Genomic DNA, 14,836 nt, shown 5'->3' on the forward strand with positions numbered 1-14,836 from the left:
TTCTCATTTTTTAAATAATCAACATTGTATGGAGTATATGCCTTAATAGGAACATAAACAAAACATACTCAACATACTACAATCTATACACAACCATGGTGACATCGCATGGTACCATTGATGTGTGAATGTCTGTGACTGGGTGAATGGGAGTCAAATTGTAAAACGCACACAACATCTTTAAATAAAATAAGCTCCTCTAAGTCTGCATTAGTGTTCCAGCTTTATTTGTGTAAATGCCTACACGCTTTAATGCACTTGGGATTACAATCAGGCAGTTCAGTCATAGGATAGTAATTACAAAATACCATATAAACGGTGTCTAAACCTTACATTTGTCACTCTGAATAGAAAAAGACAAACAAAAATAAGATGCATCACATGTTGTATAAGAGTACATATTTGTAGTAAAAGTAGTTTTATCTGTTTTTGTGTTAAAATGGAATGCAATGACAGGAGAAGACTGATCGCAGCAGCCTTGATATAATGCAACTTCTCTTTAAAAAACCTAGGAGCTTTATGCAGCATAAAGGGCTCACAGAGAAGATGTGGTCCTTTAAAACCACAAGGCACTGAGGAATTACACTTCAACTCATTTTCAAGGTCCTACTAATAAAACAAAAGTAATGTTTATGTGGCCACCGGAGACGACACTAACCACAGATTCCCACTCTTTGAACATTTACAACGGACTTGATGTATTTCATTTCATAACTTCTAGAAGACGCATCAGGAAGCTTGAATAAAAAAATAAAAACACAACTCAATACAAGAGTTGTGTTCTTTGCACAGGGGAGAAGAGGTGGTTATACCTGCAGCATTTGCCAGATATGAGAAGAAGACAGATACATGTCTGATTTTCCCAGACAAACAGGCAGTGAAACTCAATGAATTATGGTTCAGCCTGACGCATCAATTTTATGGAATTGTGGCACATTTGACACACGGACTGTATTGGCAGTGGACTGCCAACAGTTAAAACTTTGGTATGACCACAAACACATAAGAGAAAAATGTCCAGCATTTGTAAATACTATACACATGAGCTCAATCAAAAGAAAAAAAACTGAAATTAATGTTGAATATGTGACTTTTCTGTCCTCTCTAAAAGGCCAGTGGAATAAATAGAATTGCTTTTGAGACACGGTTATCGCCTGAGACACCGAGTCTGGAGATCACAGGATGCAGTATTAAATGTATTTATGACGTATATTTAAGCCCTCAGTCCTTGGCAGGCCTTACTGGAGGAATGACAACATCCTCATTTACCCTACGGCTAGTGTGTCACCTTTAATGATTGTTCTTACCGGTCAACCATCTGGACAGGCTGGTTTAACATTCTTAGAAGCATTCAAGCCCAAGAGAAATGTAAACAGTGGTGCTAGTCTAAGAATGCAGTAACAGTCAAAAGAGTTTAGATCATCCCTCAGATCATGTTCAGGAGGGAAACGGTCTCTGGCCGTCCACTGTGGGATCAACATATCTGTGCGCCCAGACCGCTCAGGGTTGCTGGCTGTTCTGGGAGGGCTCCAGTTCATGATGGTCCACGCTGGAAGTATTTTTATGCTGGAGGTTTCTAAGGATGAAGAGTCTCTGTCTTATTGCAGTGGATTATCAAACACAGGGTCGGGTAGGACAGAGATCTTCAGCTTCTTTTCTGGCCAACTGTACTCCTTTGGTAACGTTGTCTATACAAAGAGAAAGGGGAAACAAGGGGAAACAGGCAGTTGAACAACACCAAACTGAAAATAAAAGTCACACAAAATAAAAGGGGGTTTTACTTACCTCCTCACGAGTGTTAAGTTCCTGTAAATCCTCAAGCATCTGCTCCACAAACTCCTCAGTCAACAATATCTAAACAAGGAGAGCTGAAGGTCATAAAAATGCACTAAATATGAAATCAACACATGAAAAACCCTGAGTTTATCTGTGAGTCTGTGTGTGTGTGTACCTGGAGCCAGGGTCCATGGGCTGCATATGGATGCTCTTCAGTGGCAAAAGCTCCTTCAACTCCAGTCGACACAAACGTAATGGCTGTGTCGCCATTGATACTTTTGTATGTGAAGTGTCTCCCATGGAGCAACCGGCCCCTGTAAAAGGTTAAACAGGACAGTGTGAACCACATGTGTGCGTTTTCATTTATTTCAGCCATAACAGAGTACTTTACAGGACAATTGCTAGCAAGCAAGGATCAAGTTATTATACTTTCTAAAATTGTTTCTGTGATGACTGAAGATAGCCAGTTCCTATTTTGACATTTGGAGAATATTTAGTAATAAAATCAAGACAGACACTAATAAAACTGTTCTTTCTAGATGTTTGCCTCCAGTAGAAATAACATGGTGGCTTTGTGATTAAATCAAAAAGTGATATCCCCTTAATTTACCAGCAAAATGGCTTATTAGACAACAATTTCAATACACGATATGTCTAATATGTCAGAGACATCCTAACTTGGGTGTGGTTGGGTGGGTTACATAGTTTGAAATGCTCACATAGTTACGCAAACTTTCAGGTACTAAAAGGTCACATAGTCTGTAGACAACATTGGATGTAAGAACGCCAAGTGTCAGTGTCACATATTTGGGCTCTTTACACCGTTCTCGCACCTAAATCCTGGCATATCTTTCCCTCTCTCACTTTCTTCTTGTTTTTTCCCGCAAATAGAGATAACATAAAGCAGGTTCTTCTCATTTAGAAAAAAAAACCTACAGTAATTGCTTATTATTCATTCCATAAAATGTCACTTTCCAAAAAAATTAAAAGGTAGTTATCAGCCACGGGTAGGTGAAATTCAAAAGACACAAAAGTCACCTTTTTTAAAAAGATTTTCCTTGTGTCTGTAAAACTTAAATGCAAAATGGCTGACATGGTGAGGATCCACTGATCGTGTGTTAGCTAACACTGACAAGGGAACTTTATTCTAGAATTATGATCACTGAAAATAACAATTTAAATTCAGCAATAATGACTTTTGTCTAAAGCTACTTCCTGTCTCGTTGGGTAGGTGATCAGACAGAGAGGGAGTCACAGTACATGAGCTATGATGACTCCAGTGGCTCAATGATGGTGTCAGCGTACAGTCATATCCTTGGCTGACTTCTCTAGTTAGTCAAGAGTCAGGATAGAGAAGTAAATCAGGAAACCTATTTGTACAAAACATGCCAGAAAAATACAGGGAACCAGAGTCCATATCCTTTCTTTAAGTTACAAGTGGCCAACAGTGAATGCATATTGATCGTTTTATCCACGTCACAGGTTGGATTTATGTTCACCTCACTGGAAAGCTTTTTATTTTCTTGGCACTTGAAGTAGCATCAAGTGAAAGTGGGAGGAAATCCAATTTTGGTTTGACTTGCAGAAGGCCCCTTTTTAACGAGAAGATGGTGTCATCTGTTATTTTGCTCTGGTTTTAGTAAGACATTCTGCCACACCCATCCAACAAGATGTTAACTGAGCTGAACTCCTTTTTTATCTAAGGGGGCATTCCAAAAGGGTTAATAGTGTGTGTGTGTGTGTGTGTGGGAGTAAAAGAGAGAATGACGCAGTACCGCAGGCAGAGAGGCAACAGTGTGCCTGACTCTTGGTTGAATTTCAGATGGACGCTCTCCAACTGTCGTGTTCGGACCAACTCATGAGGAACAATGGCCGCTGAACTCTCACTCTCTAAACTGTCCTTTCGACTCCTAAGAAACAGGCAAAGAAGAGAAAAGAAAAGAAAGAGGGGAAGGCAACAAAAGGGAAATATAAGTGAGGAAGTCTGAAAAAGTACATGGTATAGAAACAGCTGCGAAAGAAAAGCCATCTATAAAAATAAAACAGCTACTGTGAAGGAAATGACAGCTCCTTGGCTTTTGTCTGGAAATGGAAATGGAAATGTACCGACACAGATTTCACAACTCCTTTCATGGAGCTGTTACCTGACTTGGCGGAGTACGCAACTTCCACAGAAAAAATAGCAACAAATTTGTGACAAACCACCGTATTATGCCTGTAGCTAGGAAACAATGGTGATAACAGTTCAGATGTCAGTTGCGCTGTGAGTCACTGCACACGGCAGAGTGAGTTATCCTGGTGCAACCCTTGTGCTGAGCTGAACCCATGTATTGTGTGTGTGGGAGGAACACTCACTGAGGTCTCTCATGGCTCGGTCTCTGGCTGCTGATGGGTGGTAGTGCTGCCTTGCTGTTAAACTCCAGTCCTTTTCTCAGGGTCTCTCTAATCTGCTCCGTGTCTGTCAACACACAGACAAAGATTCAGCATGGAATAATACCATCCCACAATGCTGACAGCATGAAACCAGATTGGTTAAGCATTCCTGGATCGTCTCGGTCTTAATTAGATGATGTACTCTTTTCACTCCTTCGGGACTTTGGCATACCTTTGTCGGAGAGCCTCCGTGGCTGTGAGCCGATACAGATGGATCGGCTGTCCTCCTCATCCTCTGGCGGTCGACTCAGATCGTCCCACACACATTTGGCGCTGACCCCGCTCAGATTCGAGCCCTCGGTCTCAATACCCTGGTCCACTCTCTCCTGCTTAGAGGAGCAAGGAAACATACGCAATCATCAACACTAGCTCACACACAACTCACATGAGGTTAACACTTTCAGAAATGAAAAGACAATGTATAAAGATTTCTGGGCCAACAGGGGGCACCAAATAGTGTCAGAGAGCAAAAATATGTGACGGTTGACTTGAAAGAGACTTCTTCAGTCGATAAGTATTTTTTTCCCCTTTTTTCATGCTGATTGATTTATTTCAAAGAAACTTATGAGCACATTTCTGGTAAACACAAGAATTAAAAGTGTGCTTTTGTGTGATGCAGAACTTAATAAAGCCTTACTTGTAGATGTGGATCAATGTCAAAAATGGTTTCCCCTCTCCTCATGTCTGTGATTAGCCAGGGGCCACCAGCTCTGTACACAATGACATCATCAACATGAGTCCAGGACAGTATTAACCATGATCATTAATCAAGCTTAACTAAGAGTTAATAAATGAACAAATAACTAAACACTTCACTTCCTGCTCAGAAAATGTTTCTCAAACTGGACTTTACTTGAGTGGCATTGATGTAACCGTGTTTACCATTTTCAGTTCAGTTCACTCTAGTTCAATGACTTGGAGGCAAAAGGTAGTTATTGTGTTTACAATAAATATTAAAGCAATCTATATTTTATTTGCTAATACCAAAAAAACAAAAGCAGATCTGGACATCTATAATGGCAGAACAAACCTAAGCTATGATTCAGATTAATGAACAAATGAACAATCACTTATAAACAAAGTTGAGCAACAAAATAAGACCAAAGAACAAAAACAAAGCCATATATGTACAGTGTTATTTTAAAAACTAAAACATGGATTCTTAATTATCTAGCTGAATCATGTATTAATGCACAGTTGTACTCACAGTCTGACTCCACGCATGAGCTCCAGGATGCCTTGGCCGTTCCACTGTTGGGCTGCCTGTAGCTCCTCTGTACACACACCCACAATCTATAGGAGACAGTGCAGAACATGAAAGGGTGTTGTCCACAATGTCGTTACTTTCTGAGTCACTTACTATTGATGTTTGGTACCATTATGTTATATTGACTAAATGTCACAAAGAACTTAAGTCAGCTGCAAAATAATATATTCCTTGAACAATTCAGCATCATGTGACGTGATGCAAAGAGGGCAAACAGACACTACAACATGCTGAAGACTCCCCCAGCCTCCTGTTGCCGTAGGATTGACGATACACATACGCTGAGGGAACTCACTTCCTTACACTTTATTAAAAATGGAGATCAGTATTTTGAATTGAATTACACAAAAGTTTTTCTATCATATGTTGACTAGTTATTTCTGTTTGGTATTCCGGCAAAATGTACTGTATTTTATGATAAACCAACTGTGTCCTGTATTATCATAACTGATATTAAATTACAGTCCATGCTGGTCCATATTCCTATTATCAGCTTTAAACGAGTACGGAAAAAGTTTTCCAAAAGTGCTTGACATAAAGTAACTTAAAACTCTGTGAATATCACATATTTGAACTTACCTGGAGAAAGCTCAGTGAACCAAATGGTGTTTGAACTGGTTGCATCTGTGGGTCCTCTGTAAGCAACATATGCTGGATACGAGATTCACTGTTGTCTAGTGGACTGTGCCACGATATATGGTCGCCGCTACAAAATGTGTTTTCTGTAGAAGAGACAAAATAAGGAGACATTCATTTTTAAAGTAGGACAAAATATCCTGTTTAAAGTTGTCTAGAATGCATGCTTTGTCATGAGTCTTAGTCTGCAGAGTGCATTTGGGCCTGTACTTTCGGCCACCAGTGGAAAGCAGTCATACTTTCCTACTTTCATTATCTGATGGTACAGAATTGCTGAAGGAAAGTTGCAGTAACAGGAAAAGAGGGGACAAAGATCAGCAGGATGAAGGGGAGCTAGTGAGAGAAATTGAGAAGCAAATGTGGCAAGAAAAAGGCATTAAAACTACATTTCCATCTGAGGAATCTATCTGCTTGGGAGGTAACATGCACCAAGTCCAGATTCGCTGCAGGAGAAAAGCGAGGGGGAAGATGGCCAGGAATCAGCATTCATTTAGCAGGAGTCCAGCCCACCCACGTGCAAATTGACCCCAGCTGGATAGCAGAGAAGGGCTGGGTGGTGAGGAGAGGGGAGCCTGGAGACGAGAGCCTTCTTCTCTTTCACAGCTTTAAAATGCCCCCTCCCCTCTCAACCACACTTGTGCACATTATAACACACATCCGAAGGATTTAAAGAACTTAGCAGCGTAGTATTATACCCATTACACATAGGGTATTCATTCACACACTACAGCAATGTCTTGTTTACCATTTGCGAAAACAATCCTCTTGAAATGGTGAAGGGAAAATAAAGGGAAAAGTAGACTTCCTGTCAATACCCAGAGCTCCAAAAACACAATTAATGTGTTTTAAACCTAAGACTGCAGCAGTCTCCTCTATTCCTGCATGTTTGAATGTATCACAGGAAGTACAACAACCATTACAAAGAACGCATTCTTCGCATTCACAAAGACGTGGCAAGGAGGCAAGCCAACTGCAGCCGAAAGAGTTGGTCTATCGAAAAAAACACATGCTCTGATAAATCATTTACTAGACTATTAACAAAGTGTGCCTAATGGAAAAACCCAAAACATTGCTTTTTGTCCCACATTTTTCAAGTGAAGAAGGAGGAATGCAGGGCTGGAACTAACAAGGTGTTGCTCTACCTCTTAATCTGTGTGTCACTTTATTGATTAGTCAATTAATCAGTTCCTCCTCAAAATGACTTAAATAACAGGAAATGACAATGACATTTCCAGAGCCCAAATTAGTGTCTCAAACCTTCTTGTTTAATCTGACTCTTAGCTTAACCTTTAAACTAAACTAAGAAAAGCCGATCTCACAAGCCAGCCATCATATTACTACTTGATGTTTGGTGATTTTACTATGATAATTGAAATCTCAATAATTGAGTATGAGGATAAATAGGTAGCGCCTTGACCTTGACTCTTGCAAACATGCAAAACGTACAGCTTTGTTTTGTATACCGTGCTCTTACCTGACTGGAACACATAGCGAGCCAAGCCTTGCATGAGTTCAGCCGGCCAGGTTGGTGGTGCCGTCTCCCCCGTCTCTCTTTTGAGTCTAAATGTGAGCTCAAAACCAAACCCACTGGGCCCGTCTGCCCCTGTAAATAACACACACACACACACACACACACACACACACACACACACACACACACACACACACACACACACACACACACACACACACACACACACACAACCATTAAGAACAGTGGTCAAAACATCAGGAGCTATTATGACTTTTTTATATTATATTTGTTATAATAATACATTTTATTTGTATAGCACTATAAAAAAAATGTACTCAAAGGCACCTACATGATAAAGACAAAAACTAAATAAATATATACATGAGTGTTGTTAAAATCACAATGTGTGTGTCTGTGGTTTAGTTTAGTTTAGTTGCACAAATGAAAAATATAATAAACATAACATTGATAAATGATATTACAGTGCAGGAAGAGGCAGAAAGCCCACTGGGCTTATTTGAAGCCTCCACCTATATAATATTTTTTTTAAATCACAATACTAAATACAAAAAGAAAATACATACGATATGAAATACTGTTGTAAAAGCATACTCAGAGGCTTGATGTGATGTACTGATTTGACATGTTTTTCAAAATGTAAAATGATTGTATTGTATTCATATATCCCATCAAACGTGTTGAAACCCCCCTGTGCAACAGGAAGTCTAGTATCTACGTTGGAGCAGCATACTTACTCATGAACCCTGTTATCCCCATACAGGTCGCTCAGACCAAAGCTGACATAGTGCCAATGCTCCTGGATATCTTCAGCCGGACAGCCTGAACTCCTATACATACTGATGTAGTCTAACGGGTCAGGGCCCCCTAACCTGGAGAAGAAAACAAAAAAAACATCAAACAAAAACCATCAGCCATGTCAAACATTGTTATTGTTGTCATTGTTTACTTTAAAGCACACCCATGTAGAGACAGTCATCTTAGCTGGGGCCACAGCTTGTATATGTAGTGGGAGACATTTAAGATAGTATACTTGGGGATGAACTTCTCAAACTCCCCCAAAACAAAGTAACCTAGCAGTTTACGTTCCGCACAGTGTGGCTCCTGTGACGGTACGTAGTTTGCTTAAACGTTAGCTTAGCAGCTAGCTCACATCTCAATGTGTAGCAGCCCTACTGGAAGTTGTTCAACACACTTGGGGGGCGATTTTTGTCAGTCCCGCAACAACAAAACGGGGTATCGTTACCTACCAATACTTTACAATGGCTGTGACTTGAAGCGGGTTGGCCTGTTCGGGGTAAAGTCGCCGGCATTCCCCGTAGATAGCCTGTAGTCCAGGAGGAAACAGCGGCACCAGCCCGTGGGTTTGAGCCCCACTGGTAGGCCGTACCTCATCCATGCCACGGCCTTGAACAAATCTTGTTTTCTATTATAACTTTTTTTTTTTTTTTTTTTTTTTGGGGGGGGGGCTGTTATCTTCTGCTTTCTACACTCAGCTCCCCCAAAAAAAAAAAAAAACCCACAACCCAATATCATAAAAGGCTTTACTCTACAAATGTTGACCGACGAAACACAAGTTTAACCCAGACCGCTGTGCTCCTCTAGCAGGGGACACAGCCTGTTGCTCGTCCCTGCACAAAAAAAGCTGCCCTGCCATTGGTTGGATGGGGATCGTGACGTCACTGACTGACGGCTTGTATTGGCCAATGAAGAATTGGCTTTTTAGCAGAGCCGTTTAATGAGAGTCACGTCATTGGACCATTTTGATTCACAGCTATGGCGGCTCATGGATCCTCTCAGTAGTTCCCCGAAGTTAAAAAAAAAGAGATTGTTTATTGTCAGCACGATTGACTTAAAAATGAGCATGTGCATTAAAGCATGTTAGTGGTTATTCAGCCACTATATTAGTAGATTAAGACAATGTTAACAGAGGAGTGGGAGAGGTAAATTGGAGGACCTTGTGAGATTAAAAACACAAGGTAAATTTATAATAGGCCAGCAATTAAAAACATCATACTAGACTTTCTGGAGAATAATACGAAATACAAAAAAGGATTATGCTACTGTAAAATGGAAACACTATTGATGCTTTATTATTAAAGCATTGTTTTCTTCTGTTTTTTGGATCATTTGCTTTGTTTATGATGTTTGGTTTCATTAATCTATTTTTCTTTTTGTATATTTTGGCTCCTCCCAGGAGTTCACTGTCTGTTTAGCTATACCACCACATCTTTCCCTCTTTTTCAAAGATGCTTAGGCGAGAGAATGGTCTTTATGAATAATTATTATTATTTATAAACTTTACTAAGGAATGTTATGTATTTATTGACATTTTAAATTTGTTTCCAGTGACTTTGCTGTTATACACATGACTATCGATGCTCTAGAAACAGTATTTAGTTATATCTAAATTATTAATAACTTCTCATTCTGTTCTGAATTTATTTGTTTTTTAAATTCTATATGTGATTTTAAAAGCAATTATTCAGTCATGTGAGAAAACTGATAAGAGTAGGTCCTTGAAGTAATGAAATCCTGAAGATGCTTATCCCTGCCAGAGGGCCATCGTTTGGAAAGTGAGGGTCGAATGTTGTTGCTTTCAATCTGCCACCTTACCACGAGATTTCTCTAAATCTCACTCTGTTCCTTTAGCCTTCAGCTGTAACACTTACTCATCCTCATGACTAGCACATTTTACTTTTAAAAAACACAAAATTGATGTATCTAATACGTATGTCGTTAATCTATATAAACATTGAAAATCGATTCATTTGTTGACTACTAATTAAATAAAAAAATTCCAATTTTGTCTCTGCAACCGATTTCTTCCAATATCTACGGAAGCAAATTGCCCGCCAAGTACTTCCTTGAACTATCTGAAGTCTACGTGAATCGGGTGACAATCAAGCATTTTCAACTTCTGTTGACGCGACTTTCTGTTTATATGGCTCTGGATTTTATAGTTGCGTATGGATTTGTTGATAAATATGAATGGCTGATGAACTGTCAATCAAACAGTGGGCAGATGTGATTTTAAGGTTGGGGCTTTCCATGTTTTTACGGGCCAAATAGCTCTTAAGAAAAGCTCAACTAACTAATGTTTGAATAAGTATTGATATTGTTTATTTAAGTAAATGTAGCAATATGAACATGTAAAAACATACACAGACCAACTTTAGGAAACCAGGGTGGTAACGAATTCAACAACTTCTATGGACCTTCTCCTGTTATGTTGTTTAATCCATGTGGGAGATACTGTATATGTGGATAAATAAAGGTAAAATCTGGAGGGTCATATGTACAGTGCATGGCATATCCTAAATCACTTTGAGACACTACCTAAAAAGAAACTGCTTTAAACCAGAAGGACTACTGGTGTACCACAACTACATATGACTGAGTCTTCCTCTCTTATAAGTCCACATAACAACATGCTGTTTACTTTAATAGCTGCATGTGGCAGTTTTGTGAGACTCCTGTGATATTGTAATTTAAAAATGATGTAGGCTATCCTAATCTGTATCTATTCATATTGTCTATAACTAATCTCGTTAACTGCCATCACCAAGACAGAAGATTTTTAAGGAACTACAATTGAGATAAGATCTGAAAAATGTAGGTCCGCATGTGTGAGTTGTACAGTATGTGGCCAGTAATCCTTATATTTCTATATTTCTTTGTCCCCTCACTCTTTGTTTTGTATTACTTAAATGTTGAAGTATTTTAAATTCAAACAACAGGAGAGTCAATAAATTCAGATGAAAATCATTATCTTTGATTCAGTTTATTAGGAATATACAATATGCATGATAAACTCTGATCAGTAATTTACAGATGTGTATTTTATACACAGTAAAATTATATGCAATTTGAAAATAATTCTTCATTCATTTTATTAAGAAAGGTACAATTTACACAAAAATACAGATAAAAGTAATACATAGGTAAGCTTAAGACATGCTGGAATGAAGGTAACACATTATTGCTTTCTGATGGTTGTGATTTCCGCTTTGTGGTGTTGTGCGTTAAGGCTGACAAGTTAGTGCCATACCAAAAGAACTGAGCCCATAGATGACACCTGAAGATGCCACCATCTATGGAATTCAGTTCTCATAGTACAACACTTATCAAAAGTTGGTTCTCAGGAGTCTCCAATGATCCTTGAATGTCTTAATCATTAGACACATCTCATGTTTCATTATTAATGCTCTTTATTTTCTTTAGATCAGTTTACTGCCCATGTTTTAACGATATAAAAACAAAATAAAGGCATTTATACTCAATAAAACATCTTAAAAAGCCTTCTGATATTAACAAAAGTGTGTTTAAGATACAGTTTTCTACACGTTCTACAGTTCTACACAAGACGTTGTGCTGCACGCTGAGGTTGAGTCACCCATTACCTTCCCTATTTCTCAAGAAACTCAGGGTGACTGTGAGATGATAACATCAGCACTACTTCATTCATTGGAAGATTGAGCAAGAGGCCATCACAGTGGCAACTAAAGTTGAACTTAAACAGGAAATACACATAGTTGCCAATTGCATTATACAGTAAATTGACTTTTTTAGAAAAAGGCATCAGATTGAGAGGAATTGCAATAAAAGTGTAAAACTAACCTCCAAAAGGCCGTTATGATTGAATGGATCCAATGCTGTGGTAAGACAGAGCATATGGGAAGTCTCAGGGTCGTCTGAGGATATCCTTAACCTAAGTATTGCTGGAAATGCTTCTGAAGCACTGAAATGAAAGTCTGTCCGCTGTGCTGATGCAGGCACTGAATCAAATCATTGTGATAGTGCTCTGTTCAAGGCATGAAATGACTCATCATTTATGACCCTACACTCCCAGGAAAAGAACTTTGGGACAATGTGACTCCTGACATGCTGTTGGTCAATGTATCTTTGAACCCTCCAAAATAAGTTTGATATTAACTAACTGGCGTTGTTTTACAGGATCTCTTCCTTCATCTAAAAGACACCTCATTGAATGCCAGGAGTCAACATTAAAAGTGATCAATGTTATCTCAGTCACTGGAGTTTATTCAGTGAGTCTACATTCTTTTAGGAGAAATGCAATACAGTACAATGAACTTTCTGAGGAAGGCCACACCTGTACACATTCAGGAAACTCCTATCTTTCCGGCAGTTGGACTGGGAAACAACCCGTTCTACAGCCTATTACTAGAAAAGAATTCCCCTATGAGGATATGAATTCAATATTAAAGCCGGCACTAGTTTAAACAGCTCTCATGCTAAAAGCGGGTTCATTAACATAGTATGAGAGCATTAACAGCTTTCATCTGCTAAGACTTAGAAAAGGCGGAAGTTGCTTTTTATCTAATTAAAAAATGTTATAACTTAAACATGCTGAAAGTTTGTAGCTTGTTGTTTTAAAAAGGAATTTCTGCCAATTTTAGATAAAAAAATTTGTCCAGTATTTTCTATTAAATTGACAATAATTTAGTAAGTAATAAGATAGTTTGATAAAGTTTTCTTCCTAAATACTTACCCCGGTCATTTACTGAAACTTTTCTCTCCGGATCTTGAATACATCAGAAGTACATCTCCTCGTAAAGGCCTCCCAGGGCTGTGCTCTTGCAAGGTCAAGCATTAAACACTCGTCAGCAGTCCCATCTCAACAAAAATACGGTCTTAGCGTTGAATCAGCAGTAAGTCTCTCAAAACTCAATGAACATACAGTAAATCCTCCCTCCCTGGTTCACCTGCATGTTCTGCTCACTTTCCCATGTCCTCCAAGCCCCAAAGATACAACATACTATCTGACATTCAGAGCAAAGCACCTTAAATACCACCACCTTTCACATCACCCATCAGTCTCCCTCCCTCCTCGCTATCTGTTTTTCATACGCTCCCTCCGTTCGGTAAGCCTGACAGTCACTTCCCAGTAAGAAGGAAACAGTGGGAGTGGTGAGCAGCACGCCCCCTCACAGTGAATCAACACATAATAGTTTCTGAGGAAAACCATCTGACTGGCCCTGCCCCCTGTTCCCATAAAGTAAGCAGGGGAAAGGCTGTGTCTACTCGAAGGAACCAGGAATTCCCCCACAGGCCATGAACAGCTGTCGAGATGAGAGACGATGACGAGGCAGTCACACTGGAAGTTTGCTGGCCCCGGCATATGCAAACAGAAACCGGGTTTTGGTGTTTTGTATGTGTGCGTAAAAGAGAATGAGTCTTTTAACAATACAATACATTTAGATAATATGTGGGAGTGGAAATTCTATCCACGCACGGTGGGCGTTGAAATGCACATGTCATGTTTGAGATGGTGACACTATGTTTCCTAGAAAAAGTGTTTTATCTTTGCTAAATATTATTTGTCAGAAGGGCAGCGCTTGCGTCATGGACATGTTTGTGATGAGATTGATTTGTGTGAATATTTGTGTAGCTGGAGTCATTTATTCAGGTGAGGTCTGATAGTGGTGTGTATACAATAGCACAGCCCCTCCTAAAATAACTTTGTTTGCTCTCTGGTCTTAGACAAACATGACAGGGATGTGATACCGATTGTGTTCAATCAGCCGAACATGACAATAGTGGGTCAGCAGGGTAAAACCAGAGTTATTGAACAACCAACTGACAGTAATACAACAGTTTCGTTCATCACTGACTCTGTGAAAACCCTCTGAATTCCTCATCCTCACCACAACTACGAGAAACCAGTGTGAACTTACTGTGAATACTTCCTCAAAAACAAAAGCACTGTCAGAATAATCAAATTGATTTCCTTAATCTGGGCAAAGAGGGGTTTCCACGCGGTGTTCGAAAAAAAATTACAGCATAGCTCCCTTCCTGTACTTGGATGTGTATTTGCACATATTTCCTGGCTGTAAGTAGTCATGCCAATGTGATAGTGACTTTCTGTTTTGCATTAGAGCAAACCCAGATTACGTAGTGACATTAACTGAGGCTAAAAACCCAAGAGGAGCCATTACTTAAATAAGCGGCACAGAGACCCCATAGAGTCCCACCAATGATGTGCAGTGACTTTAGAATCCACTTTCAAACTACATCCTTGGGCTGGTAGGATAAGTTGCAATTGACATTTTGTGCTGGACTTCAGAAACAAGCCTGGCTTTCATGCTGCTGTTTGAACACTGGGGAAATCACTTGCAAAGGTCACTGAGCCCATTTCCTTTCTTTTCTTCCCCCCCATGCATCTAAAAGACCAGTAACAGCCGCTTTCAACTGGACTTCACTTACTGGCA

The 14,836-nt window shown here is 39.4% G+C and overlaps 1 protein-coding gene across 1 annotated transcript; it reads right to left on the bottom strand.

Moving 5' to 3' along the window:
* Positions 1-187: 187 nt before the first annotated feature.
* Positions 188-9,027, bottom strand: sufu (suppressor of fused homolog (Drosophila)). Its single transcript, XM_054600184.1, has 12 exons — positions 8,855-9,027; positions 8,342-8,476; positions 7,587-7,723; positions 6,056-6,198; positions 5,417-5,502; positions 4,847-4,919; positions 4,382-4,538; positions 4,132-4,234; positions 3,552-3,686; positions 1,952-2,090; positions 1,786-1,854; positions 188-1,688 (listed from the first exon to the last, which is right to left on the bottom strand). Exons 1-12 carry the CDS (start codon positions 9,001-9,003, stop codon positions 1,599-1,601), a joined length of 1,416 nt encoding a protein of 471 aa, XP_054456159.1. The 5' UTR covers positions 9,004-9,027; the 3' UTR covers positions 188-1,598.
* Between the last annotated feature and the right edge of the window lie 5,809 nt (positions 9,028-14,836).

The sequence above is a fragment of the Anoplopoma fimbria genome, chromosome 6, assembly GCF_027596085.1.
Source record: "Anoplopoma fimbria isolate UVic2021 breed Golden Eagle Sablefish chromosome 6, Afim_UVic_2022, whole genome shotgun sequence".
Classification (NCBI taxonomy): Eukaryota; Metazoa; Chordata; class Actinopteri; order Perciformes; family Anoplopomatidae; genus Anoplopoma; species Anoplopoma fimbria.